General features: G+C 42.9%; 1 protein-coding gene across 11 annotated transcripts in view; it reads left to right on the forward strand.

Moving 5' to 3' along the window:
• The first annotated feature begins 10897 nt into the window (after positions 1–10897).
• The window catches only part of KDM6A (lysine demethylase 6A), a 161073-nt gene continuing 149258 nt past the window's right edge, over positions 10898–22712 (forward strand). For all 11 annotated transcript variants that reach the window (XR_010072296.1, XM_063344335.1, XM_063344349.1 and 8 more), the window contains exons 1-2: positions 10898–11197; positions 11471–11534. Coding sequence is in view for 10 of the 11 variants with exons in the window: in XM_063344335.1 (XP_063200405.1) it covers positions 11037–11197; positions 11471–11534 (225 nt within the window). In the remaining variant the exon portion in view is untranslated. The remainder of the gene's footprint in view (positions 11198–11470; positions 11535–22712) is intronic.

Raw genomic sequence — 22712 nt, forward strand, 5'->3', positions numbered from 1 at the left:
CATTTCATGTTAAAATGATTTTATTCTTAAGTATTTTTCAGAGTGCTACACAATATTACACGCGAATACTTACCATAAAAGTTGTCTGGAGGTGGCCTTCACCTCCCCCTGAAGTTTGGGGTTTTTTTGCTGTTGTGGTTGGTGGGTTGTTGTTTTTTTAGGGGGTGGGGTGGTGGGTTGGTTTGTTTTAACTGAGACTACTTCAATGACTTTGCCTGAGTTTCCAGCATGGCATTGTACACAGTGAAACCGGTATTGCTGAGGAATGGCCGTGGCAAACTGCAGCACGGGGTTGGTAACAGTGACTGGGAAGGGACCTTCAGAGGCAGGAGTTGCTGTTACAGAATAAATGTCACATGCCCACGTTCTGAGACACCTTCATGGTGGTTACACAGCTGTGTAATTTTTGACAAAAGTGCTGTCGTAAGTCATTGGTTTGACTAAGGTTGGAAAAAAATACCCAAACAAAACCCAAACCATCTGATCATTTCTGCTTTTTGCCAGACTCCTTGTAATTTTAACAGAACATTCATATTTTACACAAGTAGTGGAAAACCATGACAGCAACAGAAAGAAGAGCTGGAGTGACTAGTCAAGAATTCAGCCACAGAAAAGGCCTCTATTCAACCAGTGTCCAAATCCACCTCTCGCGCTTGGCTCTGTCCTCATGACCCTCCAGGTGCTGCCGTGATCTCCACCTCCTGCACCCTACCAAACCACCCCCACGCACAGCAATATCCAAAACCAACCCCCTTCCACTGGGAGACAGAAATTGGAATCATCCTGCTTGTATCTTCCCTGCATTTTTTGCAGACCACTGACAGTTAGCATTTACATTGCAAAACTAATAACCCTAAATAGAAATACACTTGAAAAAATTCAGTTGATTCGTAAGAGGCTTAACAGTAGATAGGTAAGATTTGTTCTTCGCTAATGATGCATATTGCATTATGTTTTCAGAGAGAACAGAAGCATAAACAGTGCAGGATGTCTGCTTCAGCATAGGCTGATGTAACAGAAACTGGGAACAACACTGAATTTGCAAGAAAACCTGTTTCTTGCCCGATTTCCTGAATAAAGGAGTTATGATAAGCTTGCAAAGTTTGCAAGCTTATCTGAACTGATCCATTAAAAATGGGACTGGATCCTGCCAAGTGCTGAGCAGAGTGTCTCTTCAGATGGCATTCTGTAACTTGCAGGTTCAGGTCCTTAGCAATGTGGCATTATTCATTAGAAATGCACTTATATTGAAGGGATATGTAATAAAAGCATAACCAATCACTTATTTAAAAAAAGAGCCAGTGACATGTTTGGCAACAATAGTATTTATAATAAAACATTTGTCCTCCTTTTTGTACATAGAATTATAACCTAAGCAGGACCAATGTAAATTTCTTAAGATTATGCCCCAGTCATTTTTATACAGACTATCCTTGAGAAGAAGGAATGTATCCACATACTTTCATAAGTCTTTGATGTCTTTAAAATAGTGCCAATTGCACTGATAATTTCATGGTATATAGACAGCTATTGAGACTCCAGTAAAGCAGTAAACTTGGATGCTTACATGTAAACATGTGAATTCAATAGGGGATGTGGATTTTTTTTCCTAATTTCTTAATTGAGAGGGAGGAATATTAGAGGGACTTTCTTCTCACTGATACTAAGAAGCCACCAGTGAAACATTGACTTTGTTGTATAAAAGTACATAGTAAAATTTTGTGTATCCGCTGCTGGTAGAAAAAGTACTGATTTAAACATACCAAGGCTTTGGAAAATATTGCCCATTCTTTGTGAGGCTGCCCTTTGCTGCCCCCTTTCCCAAGAGGCTCCCATTCTCCCATTGAGACCAATGGCAATTCCCTTTCTCTCACTTGGCTTTCAGTTTGGGACTATACATCCATGGAGAGAAACACTATGCTTTAACTTTCCTCACAAAAGTAAACTACCATAGGACTCAGGTACAGCCCAAATAACAAAACAAGACCAAAAAAAAAACCCAAACACTAGAGGAGAACTGCTTACACACTGATTTTAGTAGTACTGAGTATATTTACACAAACAAATACACAACTGCAAATATTCACAGACCAAATCGTACCTTGGGAAATTTTAAGATGGGAAATTCTCCAAACCATTCCTAAACTAGCAATTTCCTATTTCACAGGTTCTCAAGTGAAATGCAGCTGATGGGTGGGGGAAGCAAAGGAAGAAGTATACCTAAAAGCAAGGTTAGCTTTTGGTTTTATGAACATCAAGCTTACGGTAGAAACTACTTGTCTTCCTCATGCCCTCCTGATGTTCTCAGCTCTGTTAGAGGCCTGATCCAACTCTTACTGACATTCAGAAGACACAGTGGAACACAAACCGCTGGAGAGCTTCTGAATAGAATCCACCTCTTGATAGAAGGAATTTTATGGGGAAAAAAAATAAATTCAAATTTCAGTTTGGTGTTTTAGTATAGGACTTGTTTTATCTTCCGGTCACACATGATGAAAAAGTTTACGTGCTTTCAGTACAACCTTGTCCCTTATTCATTGAGTCCTATGCATCAAATTGATGGGATGACACCTTATTTTGATAAAACTCTAAAATGTAAGAGAAGAAATAGAGAGTTACATGCCCTATAGCAACAATCTTCAAACTTAAGCATCATGTTTTATTTTATTTAAAGTACCTCCTGACTTATCAATTGCTCTAAAGGAATCCTGAACTGTGTTTAGACAAGGACAGAGAATTGTCATTGTCTGCATACAACAGAGCTTCTTGAGCCACTGCCTTAACTCTGGACAAGACATATACAATGTCACAGAGCCCCTTCTGCTATTTGCACCTTTAAAACTTCTGTCTGTACAGGATTACAAGATTTAATATATACCATTACTTGTGCAAATTACTGGATTTTAAAAGTTGCTGCATAAGCAGATGTAGCAGGATTATCATTTTAGACATCCGCAAGAATGTTTACAAAAAGCAACATACACAACAGTTGACACTTTTAAAATAAATAGTTCTCAGATACCTTCTTGAAAAGATTTTTCTATAAAGCCCTAAATTAAATCCAGTAAGAGCATGTGACATCCTCTGCATTAGGAGAAAAACAAAAATATCAGATAATAATGAATCTTGGATAATATTGCATTCTGTTCTAGGATTTACAAAAGTAAACAAGATATCCATTCGTCTAGTTTGTGAGCATCATGAACAGCTCCTTTCAAACGTTTGTACAAAAAAACCCCAAACCCTTAACTTTGCTTCACAGCTGTTTTAGAAATTTTACTTGTTTTTACTTACAAGCCAGAAAACCAGCAAGCTATCAAGGTATTAGCCTGGCATCTTATACCAAGTCAACACATACATAAATACCTAGTCATAGAAACACAAAGCTGTTGGTTTGGTTTTTTTTTCCCCCCACTCTCCTTGACAGCATTCGCCAAATTCTATAATGCTACAGAAGAGCTACAATTGTCAATCTGAAGATGAAGACAAGTTAACATAAACATGGTATTTTTATTTTCAGCTTCTCAACAGTTGTATTAAAGTCCTGGATAATCACAACCGCAAGAAATGTCACTTTCTTTGCATTGTTTTTGAAGAGTAGAGATACTTGTTCATGATCACCTTCTGTCAAACAGGTGACTTCTTTGGAAGGGGTTATGTCATAGCTGCCACATCCAGTTCCTAGTGGGAGGGTGGACACTTACCTACTTACCTTCTGAAACTACTAACAGAAATGAATGCATGGCAAATTTGGAATACACACCACTGGACACAGACAAAACTCCTGGGGGTCAGAGGGAGGAACTGGTGCAATTAAAAAAAAAATCTACTAACAGAAGCACTATAAAGGAAACACTTCCTGGACAAGTTTAATTTCTCATATTATTTATTTGTCAAACTCTGCAGAAATTGACAGTTAGTATATGAGAGATCTATAGAGTGCAAAAAATATGATATAATGGTAGCTCTTCTAACAGTCACTTCTTCTGGTAGAACTTAAGCAAACAGGTAAAAGTGTGTTCTTACTAGCATGCAAAGAACTAATCTCTCTTACACAGAAGGTCTACAGAATATCCAAAAAAGCCGATACCTGAATTTCATGAAACAGCTCAAAATACAGTTATTTATACAAATTCACTGTTTCCCATGTTTAGATTGAATTGTTGACATGTTGTTTATTATTTTTAAGTAACAATTCCTTTGACTTTTCTATTGCTCAAGGGACAATTTTATGATTTCTGCTGACACACTGCACAGTGACAGATTTACTGCTTAACTGATAGCTGTGTGTACTTCTTATGACTATGAATTACCACTTAAATTTCAGATTAATTCAAGCATTAAGCCTTTTGGATACAATCCAAGTTTTAAAATCAAGCTGACCAAAGGGAGAAGAGGGCAAGAAACAAAAATGACTATATGATTCAAGCAAGACAAAATGATACTAAGTAAGGTCTGTAACAAAAGCATTTAGTAATTACTAGTTTTCTAACACTTTCATTAAGATAAAATATCTTCATGATCACAACGCATTTCCTAGATTAGCTCACCTTTACTCCTCTCATCACTCAAAGTTAGTAAGGTATTTCTGAGATCGAAGAGCAATTTGTTCATCAACATAGTGATAAAGAGTATTGGAAAGACATTTTTTCACACATTTTCTAGTTTCAAGAATTACTTCCACACGTGTATTGTTTTTTCTTATAGCTAGCAAAAGCATTTGACTTTTTTGGTGTGTTTTGGAGAAAAGAAAACCCCAAACCCCATTAGATCAGTTTCCCCTACTTTCTTGACCACCATCCATTGTCAAAATGTAACACGGATGATCGCACAACACTTATCAGAACTTTAATGAGGGTAATACAGGGAACATGCAAATTGCAGATCATTTTATTATGAAGTCCTGGACAATATGGGAGCTACTGCTAAAATACAAAAATGAAGTACTGCAGAGTTTTTTGTTTCCAATTTCAAGAACAACGTAATTTAGTAATTTAAGCTTTTCTGCTTCTACCTTGGAACAAATGAAGAAAAGAGCAGTAAGAAAAAAGAAGCAGAAAAAAAAAAGCCCCTGTCAATGAATATGGAAGGTTAAACAAATGGGCTACTTTCTCTCTCACTAACCTATTGTCAGATGGTATTATTTTATGTTGCTTTCCCTTATATGCCAAATAATCAAAAATTTCAAGCAGCTTGACTAAAATCTGGCAAGGTGGCAACAAAGCAATGTTAGAATTTATATTTTCTAAGACACAAAAATGCCATCCTGTGGACTCTTCTGCTTAGCTTGCCTTTGTTTGCTGTTTTTTCAATATGTATACCTTGTCACACAAAACCAACATTGTTGTCTTGTCATGTTTCTCCTGGGCTACTGCAAAAGGATTTTCCTTATAGTTAGAGGTCCTCTGAGCTACTAGAAGTATAATGTTGACTCCATGCCTGGAAAACTTTTTTTTAAACAGTAGCATCAGTAGACATCACATGTGCATCCTGAACTGCTTCATACTCCTGCATGACAGTGTAAGGAGGTGACTTCTCTATCAGCTCATAGCTTGCAGCTGCAAAGAACTTCAAAAAGCAGGAATGAAAGACCAATCTGAGATGATATACTTAACTTCAAGCACCATAGTTTTTCCAGGGGTTCAAATACCGAATCTTGCTGTAGGTGACTAGCAAGTATGTTCTGGACTACAGAAGACCATGAGATTTCAATTGTATCCAGCAGGGATTGCTATATTGCTCATTCAAATTTGCTACCTGGTTTGGAAGTCACACCAAATATGTTAATAATAATAATAAAAAAAATCACTATTCTTGTAAATAAGCGTGTATCTGAGAATGGATCTGATGAGGAAGTCAGATAGTAAGAGAATAGCGTTGTCCACGTGACCCAGAAAATCTTCATGGAGCAAGTCTGGCTTTTCAACGCAATTGGTAAGACCACAGAAGTGGTAGTTACTGAAAAAACTACCTTTAGAAAAAAATAATTATTTTTGTATGATACTATGCAGAACATTTGGAGAGTTCAAGAAAAATCTCTCCTCATTTTTTAAGTCCAAAAGCAAGTACAAAGAGGCATGTGGGCACTCCACATCATGAGTTGTCATAAGATCAGGTATAGCTAAAATGATCCAGTGTGGTATACTCCCACTAGGTAACCCTTTTGAGTTTAAGTCCACAGTTGTCTTCTTTAAGGAGATGTACACATTAAAACTTTTTAATATTTATGAGTCCATTTACTCCCCCATATTTTACATACAAGCAGCCCAAAACATTTTACAATTTGAAGACCAAGTTTTTTTTGAAAATATAATTCTCTTCAGAAAAATCTACTAAATTTGGAGGGCTCTAATCTCTAACAAACTGCTGCTTTGTCTTGTCCCAGATCATGACATCAGAAAAACGAGCAGGCCTCATGTGTTTGTCATTGCAAGCAAGGAGCTTCATGCTTTACAAGAAGCAACATTCCCAACACTAGACAGTATTTATCGCAGCAAACAAGCCACCAGTCAGGACTTCATATCAACATATTTACAGTGAATTTGTGGTGAACATTCATACCAGACTACCATACCCTTGCTCATAAAAAACCCCGTAGGATCACCACCATCTCTAAAAAGCTCCTCCCTTAATTAACAATGGCAAGCTAAACACTTGATTGCTGGGGTTGATGGCAGCGAGATGTAATACTGGATGCGAGAGTGAAAAGAAAAAGTAAATCTGGAGCAAGGCACTCCTCCCCTACATGGAATTATTTTCCTGAGATTGAGCTCCTATATATGTGCTCAGGCTTGTCCTATTTGCCAATGAACCCAGATGTTTGAGATACCACAACTACCTTTGACATCAAGTGAGATGACAGCTTGAAATCCAGTGCTGAAGCCAAATCTTTCTTCCATATCAACTTTTTTGCAGCGATTTCAGGAGCTGCTTTTCAGATTAACAAGACCACAGGTGATGTGTATTTATTTATAATGAGAACTCTAGAATTAACTTTTGCTGTTTTTAACATTACTTTTCAAGAAGTGGCACATTAACTTGACATCTCAATTTCAAGCTGCAGAGAATGACCAGCATGTTAAACACCTACTTTGAACACAGAGCTCTCTCTCTGGCATAAACTACTCTGCAACTGTACACACGTTAACAGCATTCAGTCTCTTAACAGATTGGGCGAGTCTTGCAGCATGACCAGGCAATGCTTGACACAGTGTATAGGAATACACAAAGCAATTCTGCATGGAAAATCAATGGGAGTTAAAAATATACAGGAGAGGGGGATCCAAGTTCAGTCCAAGAGCTTTGTCAGTCCACAACTTTCACACAGAAGATGGCGAAGTGGTTCTGGAGATTTGCAGATGACTTCAGAATTTAAACTAAGCTAAAACCTATTGAGTTAACTAATACTTGATAGATACAGAACAACACTGCAGTTTCCTTCTTTATTCTTAAGAATTTAAGGACACACTCCTTCTGAAGCCACCTTACTGGGGGTATCTCAGAATGGAAGGCCAGCATTGCATCCGTCAGAAACCATCTCTCTCCTTTCATACAGGTAATAGTGCATCACTGTTAGTTCCCAAAATTGTTAAGTGACTGTTTGCAAGGGCAGGCAGTGTTAGTTTCAGTATGCATTTTCAAGCCTTTCTTGCTATTATTAAAGCTGAGCTTTGGATACATCTTGAAGAGTTGACACAATACACAGGCCTTCATGGTACCTCTTCAGTCACTCAAACAGTAGATCAAATACCCAAAAAGGGCAACTGGAAATTCAGTTCAAGCAATACAGGCAGGATGCAGGGGGGTAAGAGTGGTGTTGAGAATACCAGAGGAGTTAACTGCGGTGTTGTTACTTGAGGTGCAAAGGAGTTCAACTGAAAGTATAACGAGAAACTAAGACATCAGTATCCTTCTATGAAGTCTCCTGAATTGTTCTGTAATTTAGAAGTTACCTTCCTGGTAGTGAGAAATAGTTTTGTCTGCTATCCTTCCCATTGATTTATACTCGGGATACTGCAAAGCGGAAGCATAAGACCTCATAGTCAAAATTCTTTGAAATAATCTGTGCTGAAATACCTTATTTTTGGCACATCGCCAATCAATAAAGTTCTTGGACACAAGTTAGGCACCTAAGGAAGCACTGCCGAGAAAAATATATGACTGAGAAGCCACACAAAATACAGGTGAAGATAGATGTTTGATTAGACCTCTGTTTTCACTATTAATAGACTATGGCCCATTCCCAGAACTGAAAGTAACTCATTTTTTATCTGGTCTCCAAGCTCAAAAATACTTTAAACACAAATGCTGGTCTCTTATATCAATACTCTACCCAGCTAGCTGCTGGCAATTTTATAAAGATATGCAACCTTAGTAAACTCAGGTGCTTTTTTGTTCTAACTGCATTTGCATCAAAAAGCTTGGCTACATGACAAGATTCTGCTTCTGAAAGGAGAAAGGACATACTAATTTGAGTCTTCTTTTGCATTATTCAAGACTTTGTCTTGACCAGATCTCCAATCAGTATGCTGAGGAGCAGTGCAGGCCTCACACACTTCTGCCAGTGTCTCTGCACTGTGCTATAGACACCAGGACAAGAAAACATTTGAGGATCCATTTGGAAAAGTAAATGACACATAAATGTTACCTGTAACACCTAAAGAGGCAGAACCGTGCTTCAATTTCATAAGTATGTTATTTGATGGTGGCAATTAAAAAAGTGGCAATAGAACCAGCAAGGAGCAGCATTATGTGTGAACATCCCTTGCATAGTTCGGCCTTTGACCTTATTAATCTATTTCTCAAAGGCAGTTAATAGCTTCACTGATGCTTCAGAGCACCTGGCAGTCATAAAACAGGCCTTTCTCTGACGGGAGGAAATTCAGCTAGCAGAGAAAAGTCTGCCCAGTCATAGGGCTTTGGCTAGACATTGGAGAAGCAATACAGTGATATTACAGAAGACTACTGCTGATTCATTTTTGGCAAAATGGGTATAAGCAGTGAGCATCCACCACAGCCTCACAGAAGGCTGATCTTCTCATAAGCATCACAGCAGAAACAAGATCTAATGATTTTCAAAAGCCTCACTTAGAGAGCTCTAGAGCTTCCTGGCTGTATGGGCAAATCAGTGGGACCGTGAAGAGAAAACTGGACCCTGGAGCTGCTGGCAAAGCTGGGAAGAGTGGAGGACTCAGGGATATCCAGGTAGCATTTAAGCCACACGGAAGACCGTGGACAGGCCTGGCCTTACAATGGAGGGGCAGCAAGCCGAGCACGCGAAGCCCCTTTCCCCCCAACGTCAAAAGAAACTCAAGACACTTACTCACGCGTGAGACGCTCCCGGCAGCCCGACTTCAGTCTGTGGCGCTTTCCTACGAACCAGCCCCCGGCCCCCCTCCAGCCCACCGTCCCATGCCCTAGTTGAGCCCGGCCGGGAGGCGAAAGCCGGCGGCCCGACTCAGCCCCGGCGGCGCGGCCTCCCTGTCCCGCCCTCACGCCTGCGGCCCTCCGCGGCCTCGCGAGAGCGCTCTCGCGCGGCGCCCGCCCCGCCCCCGCGCCACGTGACGGCCGCGGGGGCTCGCGCCCAGCGGGCGCCGCTCCACCTGTCACTGGCTCGCGGGGAGGGGCGGCTTTCCCTTTCCGCCCGCGCGCAGCGCGCCTCGCGCCACACCACGCGCTCGTCCGTTAGCGGGCCAACGGCCGCCCTCCCGCCTCCCCCGGCTGGCGTGTGCGGGAAAGTCCCTCCCCCGCTGCTGAGAGCGGGCGGGCGAAAGCCGTAAGCCGGACACCGGCGGCTCTGCTTCCCCGGGCGGGTGAGGCCAACCGCCGCGCCACGGGGGCGGCCCTCGCTTCGGCCGCTGCCGCCACCCTTCTGCCCGGGCGTTACCCGCCGCCCAGCCACCCCCTCGGGCGGTGGCGGCTTACTCCTCCTCCTCGCCGCGGTCCAAAGGAACGGAGCCCGAGCCAGCACCGTCCCCCGCTCGGGGCAGCCATTATTATCCACTTGTGCCAAGAGCGCCACGCCCCACGCCCAAGGTAGGGCGGGCGAGCGCGGCCCCCCCCTCCGATTTGCCCGGCCCGCTTCCTCAGTGCCGTCCACTCCCCCACAGCCCGGAGCCCCCGTTACGCAACTCCGCCCGTAAGCACAGCCCACTCCCCTCCTCCTCCCACCCCGCACACCCGCCACTGCCGAAGAGCCCCCCCGCCTCCGCGTCCTCCGGTTTTTAAAGGTGCGCTGCCAAACCTGCTGGCCCTGGGTAATCGACAAGCTCTTCTGACTGACGGCCCGCCTCACCTCTCATAAGCCGCGAATCCCTGAAAGCCCGCCTCCTCCCTCATACTCCGACCAATGGGGTGAGGCCGGGAGAGGGAGGCGGGCGCCGACGGCCAACCAAGCCGAAGCGCCGCGGTGGAAGAGCGCTATGACTGACGTAAGTCAACAAAGGTCACGTGCGGCGCCAGGGGGGCGGCGATTGGCTGCGTGGGGCCGGGTGGGGCGGGGGGGGTGGGTCACGGTGGCGGCGTGGGGCTGGCGGTGTGACACAATTACAACAACTTTGGGCCGCGGCCGGGGGGGAAGTTTGTCGGGGCGGCGAACGCTCCCCGCGCGGCGGGGCGGGCTGGGCCGTGCCCCCCCCCGCCTCCTCGTCCCGGCTCCCCGCACTCCCTCCCGGCGGCGATGTAAACACCGCTCCACCGCCATCCGCCGCAGCAGCCGCCACCGCCGCCTCCTCCTCCTCCTCCACCCCCCCCCCCACGCCGACTCTCCAGCGCTGGGGCTCCCTCCCCCCTCCCTCCCTCCCTCCCTCCTCCTCCTCCTCCTCCTCCTCCTCCGAGCAGCGGGGCTTCCCCCCGCCTCCCTCCCTCTCCCCTCCCTCCCTCCCTCCCTCCCCCTCCCTGCCGGCTGTTGTTGTTGTAATAAAAGTTGTGGTGTGTGTGTGTGTGTCGGGCACCCCGCCCCGCCCGGCGCTGGGGGGTGTTGGGGGCGCGCAGGGGGGGGGGGGTTTGCGATCGTGAGTTAATTACGCTGCGTTTCCATGAAATCGTGCGGAGTGTCGCTCGCCGCCGCCGCCGCCTCTGCTGCTCCTTTCGGTGATGAGGAAAAGAAAATGGCGGCGGGGAAAGCGAGCGGCCAGAGCGAGGAGGACTTCGCCAGCTTGACAGCCGAGGAGAGAGAAGCCCTATCCGGCCTCGACAGGTACCCGCTCCCCACTCCGCCCCGGCCGCCTCCGTGTCCCGGCTCGGCCCGCGCTCCCTCCGTGTCCCCCCCCTCCCCTGCCCGCGGCTCCCCGCTCCGGGAGTGCGTGTGTGCCCCGGCTGCGGGCTGCCGGCCCCCGCCGCCGCCGCCGTGCTCTGCCCTGGCCCGCCGGGAGCGAGCCTGCCCGCCCGCCCGCCTGCCCGTGCGGGGGGCTGACTCTTGCTAACGCTTGTGCCTCTCTCCCCTCCCTCCCGCCCGCTCCCCCTTCTGCAGCCGACTCTTCGGATTTCTGAGGCTTCATGAAGATGGCGCCAGAACGAAGGCCTTGCTGTTAAAGGTAAGCGCGAGGGTGGATGTGGAGCGGGGCTGGGGGGGTGGTAGAAGGGGGGGGGAGGGGAGGGAGCCGGCCCGGCCCCGCCGCCCCCTCCCTCCGGTCCCCCGGGTCCGCACGGTGAGTGTGTGCGTGCGGGTGCGCATCGGGGGTGGGGGGGAAGCACCGCCACATCGGCGGACACAGGTCCCCGCGGAGCGGCAGGGCGCTCCGCCTCGCACCCCCCTCCCCACCCCAGCTGCGGTCTCCCCACGCGTGGCTGCCACCTCTGCCCCTTCCTCGCTCCCCGCCACCTCTCCCCCCCGACCCCCCGACCCCCATTCCGGGGCGGGAGGGCGCCGAGTGGGGCCGGCGGTGGGACGAAGGGAGCGCGGCCTCGCGGGGGTTCCGCTCCGGACACTTTGAGGTGGCTCCGTCCAAGCCCCGGGACGGGAAAGCGGCGGGGTCCGGGAGGGAACGCCGAGCGGGGCGGGGGAGGGGGCGCGGGGGGTGGGGAGGTGGAGGAGGAGGAGGAGGTGGTGGTGGCGGCGGCGGCGGTGGTGGCGGGGGGGGGCAAAGGCGGGGGGAGGGCGCGCGCGCGGCGCTGCTGACGTTGGCCTCTCCCCGGACCCTCCCTCGTGATTTTCGCCCCGCGCGGCGGGGGCCGGCGGCGCGCGCGCCCGGCCCGGCGGCGCGGGGGGGAGCGGAGCCGCAGCCGGAGGGAGCGAGGGAGGGGGGGGGAAGGGGACCGGGCCGCGGCGGGGCGGGAGCGAGCCGAGTGGCTGCCCCGGAGCCCGTCGGCCAGCGACTTGTTTACTCTCCCCGGCCCGGCTGCCTCCAGCGTGCCGGGTCCTCGCTGAGCGCCGCCGCCGTGTCCAGCCCGGCCGGCCGGTCGGCCTCTCCCCCCCGCCCTTCCCCCTCCGCCCTTCCACGGTCGTCCCCGCCGCCGGGCGGCTTGACAAGGCAGCGGGACGGCCCCAGCGTGTTGCTGGAGCCCGCCCGGGCTTTGGAGAGAGGTGTTTGTTTCTGTGAAAAGTTGTTGGCCCTGTCATTTAGTTAAGTAATGGCTGCTCCTGTCGGCCCAAGATGGCCGGACAGGGAGGAGAAAGAGAAGGGGGGGGTTGGTGGTGGTGGTGGTGGGGAGGTAAACACGAAACAAATACCGGGAAGGAATAGGGCACGTCGCCTGGAGCCCCCGGTGAAGGTTGGGGGGAAACTCTCCTGCGCATTGCAAGTTCTTTCTGGGTGCTTCCCCGCTGCAGGCAGGGCGTTCGCAGCCCCGGTGTCCTCCTTATCAACCTGTAGCACGTTCTGCTGCCCATCCGTGAGCTGTTGACAAAGGCCGCGCAGGCTGAGCGCCTGCCGGCTGGCTTTAGAAGACTAAACCCCTGTGTGACAGGATAAGTCCAACTGTTTTTAAAATACCCCACAGTTGGAGCAGGGGACGATGTTCGGCTGGTTGCTGCTTTCTGACTTGTTCCTGTCAGGAGCGCTGCGTTTGACACTTTGTTCATCCCATTGTTGTGCCCGAGCTGCACGCTGGTATTTTCACGCAAAGAATCTCTTTCTGTTGCTGGTCTTGGTGGATCTGAAGACCTAACTGTAAAGCGTGTTGAATCTGGTAGCCTAGGCCCTTACTTGTGTTTGGGTGTTTATTTCTGTCGTGATTGGAAAAGCTCAATGTCAGGACGTGGGGGAAGGGATGGAAGGAAAAGCAAGTACAGTTTTCTTTGTGCTTAGATGTTAAAAAATCTCGTGGTTTCCTCTTGATTTTTCAGAGTTATTTATAAAAGTACTTCTTCCAATAAGTCAAAAAGGTAGGGGAGAGACATGTCAGACCAGTTAAATAACATACGTTAACTGTTAGTGGACCAGAATTAGTGTCTGCTCTGTGAATGCTGTTGAGGCTATTGGAAATATTACAGAGAATCATATGAGATAGAGCTTAAGGATGCCGGGTTGAAAATAAAAGCATCATATGTAATTAGATCTGTTGCCTGACATCACTAGGGTAAGTTTTATTTTGCGTACTGTAAAATTAATGCAAGCAGCAATTCAGCATATTAGTTGAGTTTTGACCCCTTTCTTGCATATAATGCATTTTCTTTTTTATACCAGTCGATTAAAGTTTTAGTATATGCAGACAGTCTGAGATGACTGAAGTTGTGTGGCATCTTGATAGTTTTGAAGTACATTTCTAAAAATACCATTGCATGTTGTCCTGTTGTATCAATGTATGAATCTACATAGCAAATACTGCTCAACCAAATATTTTGCCTCAGTTTTCTGACACTGTTTTGAATGTTTATGAATTACACACTAACTCACAAAGTATATTGTCAGTAGAACTTGTCTCTGAGAAAAATAGATTGTTAAGGAAATAGAAAGATTAAAATGTTACTGTTCAGTGCAGAGATGTTTGAGAAGAATTTCTTGCCTCAAAACAAGTTAGGTTGTGTTTGTGCTTTTTACTTTCAGGGAATGTGCACATGTTTCAATTACTGTTATTGATAAGTAAGAAGTTTTATTTTTAAGATGTTTGTTACTTAATTCCTTTTCTGTGTGCATGAAGCCTCATACAGTCTACACTGTACAGGGAGGTTTAGAGCAATTCATCTAGCAAATCACTTTAATTCCATGTAAGAGATATTTTTATTGTAGAAAGTGTGGCCATATATATGTCCATTTAATTAATAGGTTTTACAGCGATAGTAGCAAAATCTTCCCTATTGTGCATGGAGCAACAACAGCTAACAAAAGATCCTAGACTCATAATTATGAAATCCTAACTGATTGATTTAAGAATCTACAAGCTAGCACATTACAAAGTAATGTGAGATTTATGTGCAAGTATAGCAAGTAAGGAAAACCATTGAGTCATGTTTCCAGAGGAATCCTTCACAAAGGCAAAAATTTATCGGTACTCCTCTCAATGTGAGAATAGCACACCCGCTATTGAAGCTTTTAAAAAGGCAGGCTGTAGCAGTGTCTATTCTGTGGACAGTCTTACCTGTGGTTAAGGTGGTAGGAGCAGAGTATGCGCCCAGGGAGACTGACTGGTGAGCACCTGGGTTGCAAGTGTTGAGGGAACTGCTCCGTTATCCGTACAGGCACTTGTGCAGCAGCAGGATTCTGTTGGCTTAAATTCAGTGCCTCAATACGAGGAGGTGCTACTCTCGTTTTTTCCTGGGGTTAACTCAGCAGGAGGCAGTGCGTTGGTTCCATCCAGCCACTTGCAGGCCGTTCAGGAGGTTTCATGAAGCCTTTGCAGTGGGAACTCTGGTTTAGTGAAGCCACACCCTGACAGAGTTTAATACGAAGAATCTGGGATCTCTTTCAGGGATGGAGGAAGCTTTGTGTCCGGAGTTTTAACATAGTTGTGGATTTTATTCATGGTCCAGGTCTGGGCTGCAATCCCTGCCTTTTTTTGCTTTGTAGGATGTATGGCTGTAGTATCATGCACTAAACTGAGTCCTGCTGCTGGGTGTAGCAAATCAAAAGAGCAGATAAGACATCAGATCTATACAATTTTATGAATTATTGAAGATAGAGACTAAAGGTCAGGAATATTGTATTGTTGCACCATGTATCGGATATCTCATAAGCCAGAAGAAATCAAACTTTCCTGTAATGGTGTACACACTGTTAGTATGTGTGACAGAGGAACAGAATTTTCTGTTGCCAAAAATTTGGTATTTATTTTGCAGAAAAGGAGCCTGTAAGTCATAGTTTGCAGCTAGTGTGGTTTTGTGGGAGAGGAGAGGGAAATTGAAAGAGAGGTTACCTTTCAAACTGGTTGAAATGCTGGAAATCCAATGTAGCCAGACTTGTACAGGAGAAAGTGCTTACTGTTATTCATCTGTGGTTGACAAGAACATTAATGTAAAGAAGCAAAAAAAAAAACCCTAAACAAAACCAAAAACCCCTGCTGTTATCTTGATGTCTCTTTCTCCCAGGAAGATGTTCTCCCAGGAGGTGAAGCTTAAAGATTACTTGTGGGGGGGGAGGGGGAGGGCATCCATTGTATTGGAAGTGAATTGGAAAGCATTTCCTGTTTCTTTCTTTCTTCCTTCCTTCCTCTTTTTTTTTTTTTCTTTCTTTTCTTTTTTGATGGTACTTCTAGTGTTTAGCTAAAATTGATTTTATTTCAGTGACAAACCTTTATTTCATAACCTGTGATTATTTTGGCTTCTATACAGATTTAGGTTGATGTAGTTGGTCTAATGTATTGGGTAGAAGATGTTTGTTAATTCCTATTCATTGAGTTTAATCAGTTTGTCATATCCTGTACACACAATTTGAAGCATGTTTCCATTTAAAAGTATTGATATTGAAGTCGATTTAAAGAGAGATGAAGTAGTTTCACGCAGTATGCCACTTTTTGGTCTCTGTTACCTTTTGTGGTTTTGCAGCCCTTTTGTTTTCAAGCTGATTTTAAAAATGGTATTTCCTTTGTGTAAAGGCTGCGTGTGTTGACAAAATTAACAAAGTGATTATCTGTGCTTTTATTAAGCATACAAAATAAGTGCACAGTGACAATATTCTTTAATCTTTCTTATAATTGTAGGTGTTGCTTGTTTAAAAATAGTTCCGGACAGTGTGAATTATCATATATTGACTTTGTCCCTTTCGAGTTGACTTTAATGTTAATTTTCTACTAATCTATAATTAAATATCCTCGGTTTTAATTATAACAGACTGCTTGAAAAATAATTATGCAGGAAAACATCTTAGCAGATTAGTCTAGGCGTAATAAAGTCACATTTTTTAATAACTTTGGAAATGTTTTGGCTTAATTTATTTTCATCAAAACAAAGAAATATTGCTTTAAAAAGAATTATAGTGATTGCCTTATATAATGGCAGTGCTGAGAACTGAGAAACTGGGAATTGGTACCATGAGAGATTTGTGAAGCATTCTAGGAAGTGGGCAGCCTCTCCAATTTCTGTAAATTTGTATTTGTGCTGTTCCTTTATGGCTTATTTAAATCACATTCTGCATTTCTTATTATTTGTTTATTTTCTAGTATACTGTCTGTCAATGTGGAACAAGTTGAAGTTGGTTAAAATGTTGTAAATTGTGTTGTGTGTGGCCTTTTGTGCAGGTGTGTGGAATTGGAAAGATTTGAAGTAAAAATCTTAAGTGTGTTTAGTGTCTAATCGGGACTGATGTATACATTTTTTAAAATCAGTATTCTTCTTTATGCAATTTGGGCTTTATGTTGATAGATTAGGGTTTTTTAGGATCCAATTAAGATGCAATGGATGACACATTCTGTAATTCATGCTTGTACCATATTTATTCTTTGAGTCTATGTGATATTTATGTATCCTGGTACTTAATGACATAGTTACAGGTTTGCAATATTTGTACTTCATCTGGTATTAAAAAACACTTTTTTTTTTTTTTTAAATGGACATTACACAGTACTTTTGGTTAAGTATGAGATACTTGCTATGTTTTTCATACTTTCAAAACTAGCGTTCAAGGCATATTTCTTTAAAATAGTGGGTTTTATTGCTCGAAACATGAATTCTGGAATGTTTCTTAAGTTTAAAGTGCAGTGTTGTTACTGTTTCCAGAAGTTAAAGAAAGCAAGGAAGTTACAAAGGTTATGGTTGTCATTTTAGTATGTTAATGAAAAGGCAAGGATGGACCTCATCTCTGCGAACAACATGTTTTTGTAGAAGTGTAGTTAAGATTGCAGGACAGCTAGCGTATTGGTATTTGCATTTCAGTAAGCTTTATGTTCGCTATCAGGAGACTATTACTAGGGAATACAATGTAAGATTTTTCCTTGTTATAGTAGTTTTTCTTGTTTCTTATGCAATAAATGTTACATACTGTAGCTTTTAAGTACTGGTCTGCTGAGCCTGGAGGCTGAAGTGGTCCGTTTCTTTAAGTGACACATATGCATAGAGTTAAGATAATTCATGCCCTACTGACTTAATAATTAAACAGGCAAGGCGGGCAACAATGTCGGATGAAGAAGAGAGAGAAATATTATTGTATTTTAGCAGTTGAGGAATAGGCATTCTAATAAATTATTTAGTTTTTGTAAGTGTGAAGAAAACCTGTGTCAAGGGTGGGATGCAATTGTTTTCCTTCAATTCCATTCCAGTAATTTAACCACTGAAATCCTTCCATTAATTCATTTGTGGATCACGGTACTCATGGACTCTAGCTTCCAAATTTCTACACATGTAATCTCGGGTACCGTATGTGGAGAAGAAATAGATAATCTAAACCTTTTTTTCTGTACCTAGTGTTCAGGGGTGCTTTCGACTCATGGAAAGCATGGTGCTCTGCCTCTCACCAGCCTTTGTAGCTGTTTGTTCACTGTAGTGGGTTGAGTGGACTTGATAATTATAGAGGTAAGACAATCTGCAAGTCTTGATACCATCTGAAGTAGGTGTTGAAAGCATCCTCTAAAAGCTATACCATATGTTTATTACACCATTTTAAAAAGGAGTAGATGTTTCATACTTGGATAGCTCTGTGCACGTGGAACCATTTGTTTTTGTTACGTTAGTAAGGTGATATAAAATTAAGGAGAGTCATGGAAAATATTTACGACTATAAAGTGATTTTGTACTGATCAACATTTATCACAACACTTTCCACTACCAGAATTAAATCCCATGACCCACTGTTGTTCTTTATCCCACTGAGAATTAGGCAAACTTAACGTTTTGTGGAGAAATTAAGCTTTGGTTTCCAGTCTTACAACTTCATGATTAAAACTTCAGGTTGATCTCTGGTTAGTGGACAAATATTGTTCTTGGTGTCAACTGATATGATTTTTGGGTAATGTGGGGGATTTTGCAATATTTTCAACAAGCTGAAAGGAGTGTGTGTATTTGTAGTTTGAGAATACTAAAATAGTTGTGTAAAAACTAGTTACTGTTGTAAAGGGCCTAGATCGGCTTCTCAGAAATGAATTAAGCAGATGGGCTGTGAGTCTGAGGTGAATACTCATCTGAGCTGGGTGGCAAGGTTTAGTATTGGTTCAGGTAAGTCCAGAAGCTGATCCGTTATCATGCTCACTGTGAATGCATGTAGGTATATGTATACAACTTCCAGTCCTGTAGTTTCACACTTATTTACATGCTCAACTCATTTAAGTTACTTTTTGTCTTAACCTGCCTTCTTGGTGAGGTTCTGCAACTATGGTGTTTGAAGTGTAATGTCTGAATAACACATCTTTACAATTACGAATAGAAGTGAGGCTCATTAAACTTCAGGTGTCATTATAGAGACCAGTTGACTGTCTTTGTTACAAATGTTAACCATGTTAATTGTGTTCACTAGCAGAAGATGTCTTTGTAGTTAAAACCAGACAAAATTGAACTAAGTGGTCCTGTTTGGAGTCCTACACAAGGCTGCCAGTATTGGCATGGGTGTACCTGAGAGGATAATCTTGGTACCTTACAGAACATTTTTGTTATGAAGAAAGAGAGGAACTGTTTGATATAGTCTGATCTGAGTTTGTTGGACCAGGGAAGATTTGTAAAGGAAGAGAAAATAATCAAATATTTTACTATGTGTTTCTGATATGCAGATATGCACATTAAAGAAATAGCTGTAGTAGTTGTAATTCCTCTTGTGGAAAGGCTGTTTTCAAGACTGGCCTATTTCAAGGCCAGTTCTATTGATACTGTCAAAAGTACTATGTGCCATTTGATAGTTTGTTTGTGGACCTAATAAAGTTTGTTGAATGGTACATTTTTAAAATGAGCCTCTGTTTGTCAACATTTTGCAGTGCATCAGGTATTATTCTTGATACTGAATACTATTCTTTGTATCTAAACAATGATAGGAGAGTGTTCCTTATGTAAATAAATATTGTGTTAATGAACAGAAAGCCCCTTAAGTGTATTTGGGAGTTGAAGAATATTCTTTCTCAGCTACTTTCATTTTATGGTATGAGGATGCATGGATTACCATTAGAGCTGTTTTGACAAAATAACTTCCTTTATGGTTCTTGCATTTGCTACGTAGCATTCATGGAAGAAGCTTGTTTAATTAAGATGTAGAATTAAGAGCTCATTTATAGTTTTGTAAAGGGAGTGACTAAAAGTGTGCTATGAATTACAACCAGTACACTGTATGTCTACATATGAATTTCCTTTGTGGTAAGTTGTTAAATTAATTGTTGTTTGTTAAAATGGCTTTAAGTCATTTCCTTTTCTCACAGTGGCATTTTGAGGATAATGATTCACTTCTCAATATAGATTGATTATTAAAGTCTAAAGCAGATTGAATTGTGAATGTGCGTTTCATTAAATTTCTGCTTGCATTTTGAGAATTTAAAAATTCTGAACAGTTTCAGGATACAATTTTCAGCATTAGTCAGAAGATCCAGTGTAATGGCTTTTAAAATAGAGCCAGTAGGTCTCTTTTTTTCTTTTTTTGGTAGTATTACATTACTTCCATCACAGTTGCCATTTTAACTTTTTATTTAAGTACTGTTTTCATTGTCTTATGATTTAAAAACTTACTTGCATAAGAATCTGGAGTAGAAAATGGACTGAAGTTAAGGCTTTAGTTAAATGTATTTTTCCTGTAGGTAACAGAATTTTAAGTGCTGTCTCTGTTGCTTCTTGTATGTGCTAGTGAAGCCATTTTTGGGCCTGTGCGATGAATCAGGCTGGAGAACTGACTCAGATCAAAAATAATCTAGTAAAAATGGAAAACTCATAATAACTAGTACAGTTCATTGTGCAGACTCAAAAAAGGCTGTACAGGTGCTTTAAGGGAGATAGATTTGGGAGGCTAGGGAGGAGGGTGCAGCTTAGTGTGACACTGTTTCTGTAAAGAATATTTATAAAACTGTTACTGAAGCAGAAAAGTTTGCTCCCTTATCTTCTTACGGGGGACGGAATTATATATATTTTGGAAGTACAAGTTGCCAGGATTGTATTTCTTTTTGGAGAGGAGTGAAGGGATGAGCACAGTGGCCTGTCTTCATTACTCTCTCTGAAGGAAGACCTAGTATTTTGTGAAGTTAGTCTGCCACTAGGAGACTTGGGACAGGTTCAGATCTGAACATATGTGCAGCAGCAGAGAATGCCAGAATATATGTAACGTGGACTGTAGGAGAAAACGAATTTTTTTATGAAGCTGTTTTTTGTCATTGCGGACATGACTCGGAATGAAGGAAAGATGCTGTGGGATCTAGGTTGGGTACTTAATTAGTTCTATTTGAACCTACGTCTACTGAAAATCAGGCCTCCATTTTATTTTGGGGAAGAGAAGAAATGAAGCAGTCTTCTGGGAAGGTTTTTCAGAATATAGTGTAAAATACAAGGAATAGATTTTCAATTAAAGGCAGTGGAGGAAAGGTTGGAAAAGGATACTTAAAAGATTAGATGTGAGGAAGAGTGTGAAACTAAGGAATTAAATGGGTGACATAGTGATGCAGACAAAATGGGAGGGGGCAGTGGAAAGCATACTATATTTATTCTTTCCAGCAGGTACCCGAGTCTTGTTCCTGAATACCATCTAACTGTTACGGCTAATTTAAAGTAGCGTTTAAGCTCTTGATGGTGCTGGGCCCTGCCTCAAAAGGTTTTAAAAACAAGGTAAACTGGAACACAATAGAGATAACAAAATTGAGGAAGGTTTGTGGAGGGTGTGAAAAAGCTTGAGTTATATGCTGTAAGTTCTGAATATAACAGTGCCTCTGCTCTCTCCCAGTTTTGAAATAAAAGTAAGACACAGTAGAGGAAGCCGCTTCTTAACAGAAACGTTGACTGCGTTGTCTACATCTTTATCTTCTGTTGCTGCTTTCCTTTTCCCCCCTTACCCCCTAAGGAGGGGAAGAGTAAAGAAACCTGCTGCTTCTGCTCTTCCCTCAAGGTGAAAATGAAGGCCAAGAGCTGTCATGTGTCTGTTCTCATGTCATGTTTTGCTGGCTTTAGATTTGACGGATAAAGAAAGCTGAGCAAGTATGGAAGATGTAGGTGGAAATGTTAAAAGGGCAAGAAATAGTTTAAAGTATTGAATTGAAAGCCAGTGTAAGGGAGAATGATGCTGATCTACAGAATGTAACAGTATAGTTTAATGCAACAGAGTGTAGAAAGAGTGTAAGATAAAGTGGAAGGATAAGAAAAATGGAAAACATCCATTATATAGCATCATAAAGCATGTCATAAGCAATCTCTGGTAGGAAAGAAAAAGTGGAATGATATTGGGAAGAATAAAGAAGTACAAAAATTTAGTACATTGGTTGGTAAACTTTAATGGAGCTTCTGGGCATGTTGCAAATAGAGTAACTAAAGGTAGATGATACACACCATCGTTCTTAAAACTATGAGTTCTTTGTCTTTGGTGTAGTGCACAGAAGTGTGTTGTTTTTTGAGTATTTTTAATCTCTCTTGGGTTTTAAGGGTTGGAAGGGCAGAATTTGTGATTTCGTTAACACTTGAACATTATAAATTTTCAAAGATGGGAGATTATAAAACTATTCGAAGTACTGTCTGTTCTGATTTCAAATGTTACCTGTTAAGAAGATCAACAAATTAGGCGTAAGGGTCTTTTGTGCTTCTTAACCAGATTTGTCCCCCCCGTCTTTTAAAAAGAAATGAGTGTTTATTAGCCCTTTCTTAATTCAAAAGAAAGGGTGAGTATAGCTTTTACTTTTTATGATTTCTGAAAAAGAATCCCTAGTTAGAAACTATTCAGCTAATTTTGAATCAGAACAGTACATACTTCTCAATTTCTTGTTTAAGAGGTGAGGAAATAAAAAAATCAAGATGTGCATGAAAACAAAACTCTCAGCATTAGATGGTATGAGAGAGATGCATGTCTGAGCCAGCCTCTTTTGGCATCTTTATGAAAGTCCTCAAATACACCTTTAGCATAGGACCACATGTATTTTAATTAGCAAGTTAAGTTTTTGTAGTGGAGAGCTTTTTTAACTGTAGTTACTATATGGAGGAAATTAATAGCTGAGATGGCTTTAATGCCTCTTCTGATTATATGTGGGGAGGATTTAGAGGTGTTCATGCTTATAGCAAAGTTAATTTTTGTGGCCTAAGTAAGATGAGATCACAGAGACCATCAGAGTCCATGTTAACTAATGAGCAGAATAGGGTCTCATTTTCAAACTTAAAAGGGCTCTGTTAACTTACAAGTTCATGTGTTAAAAAATGTATTAGTTTTGACAGTTTTCTGGGATTAGTTATACACTGTCCATCTTTG

The sequence above is a fragment of the Chroicocephalus ridibundus genome, chromosome 1, assembly GCF_963924245.1.
Source record: "Chroicocephalus ridibundus chromosome 1, bChrRid1.1, whole genome shotgun sequence".
Taxonomy (NCBI): Eukaryota; Metazoa; Chordata; class Aves; order Charadriiformes; family Laridae; genus Chroicocephalus; species Chroicocephalus ridibundus.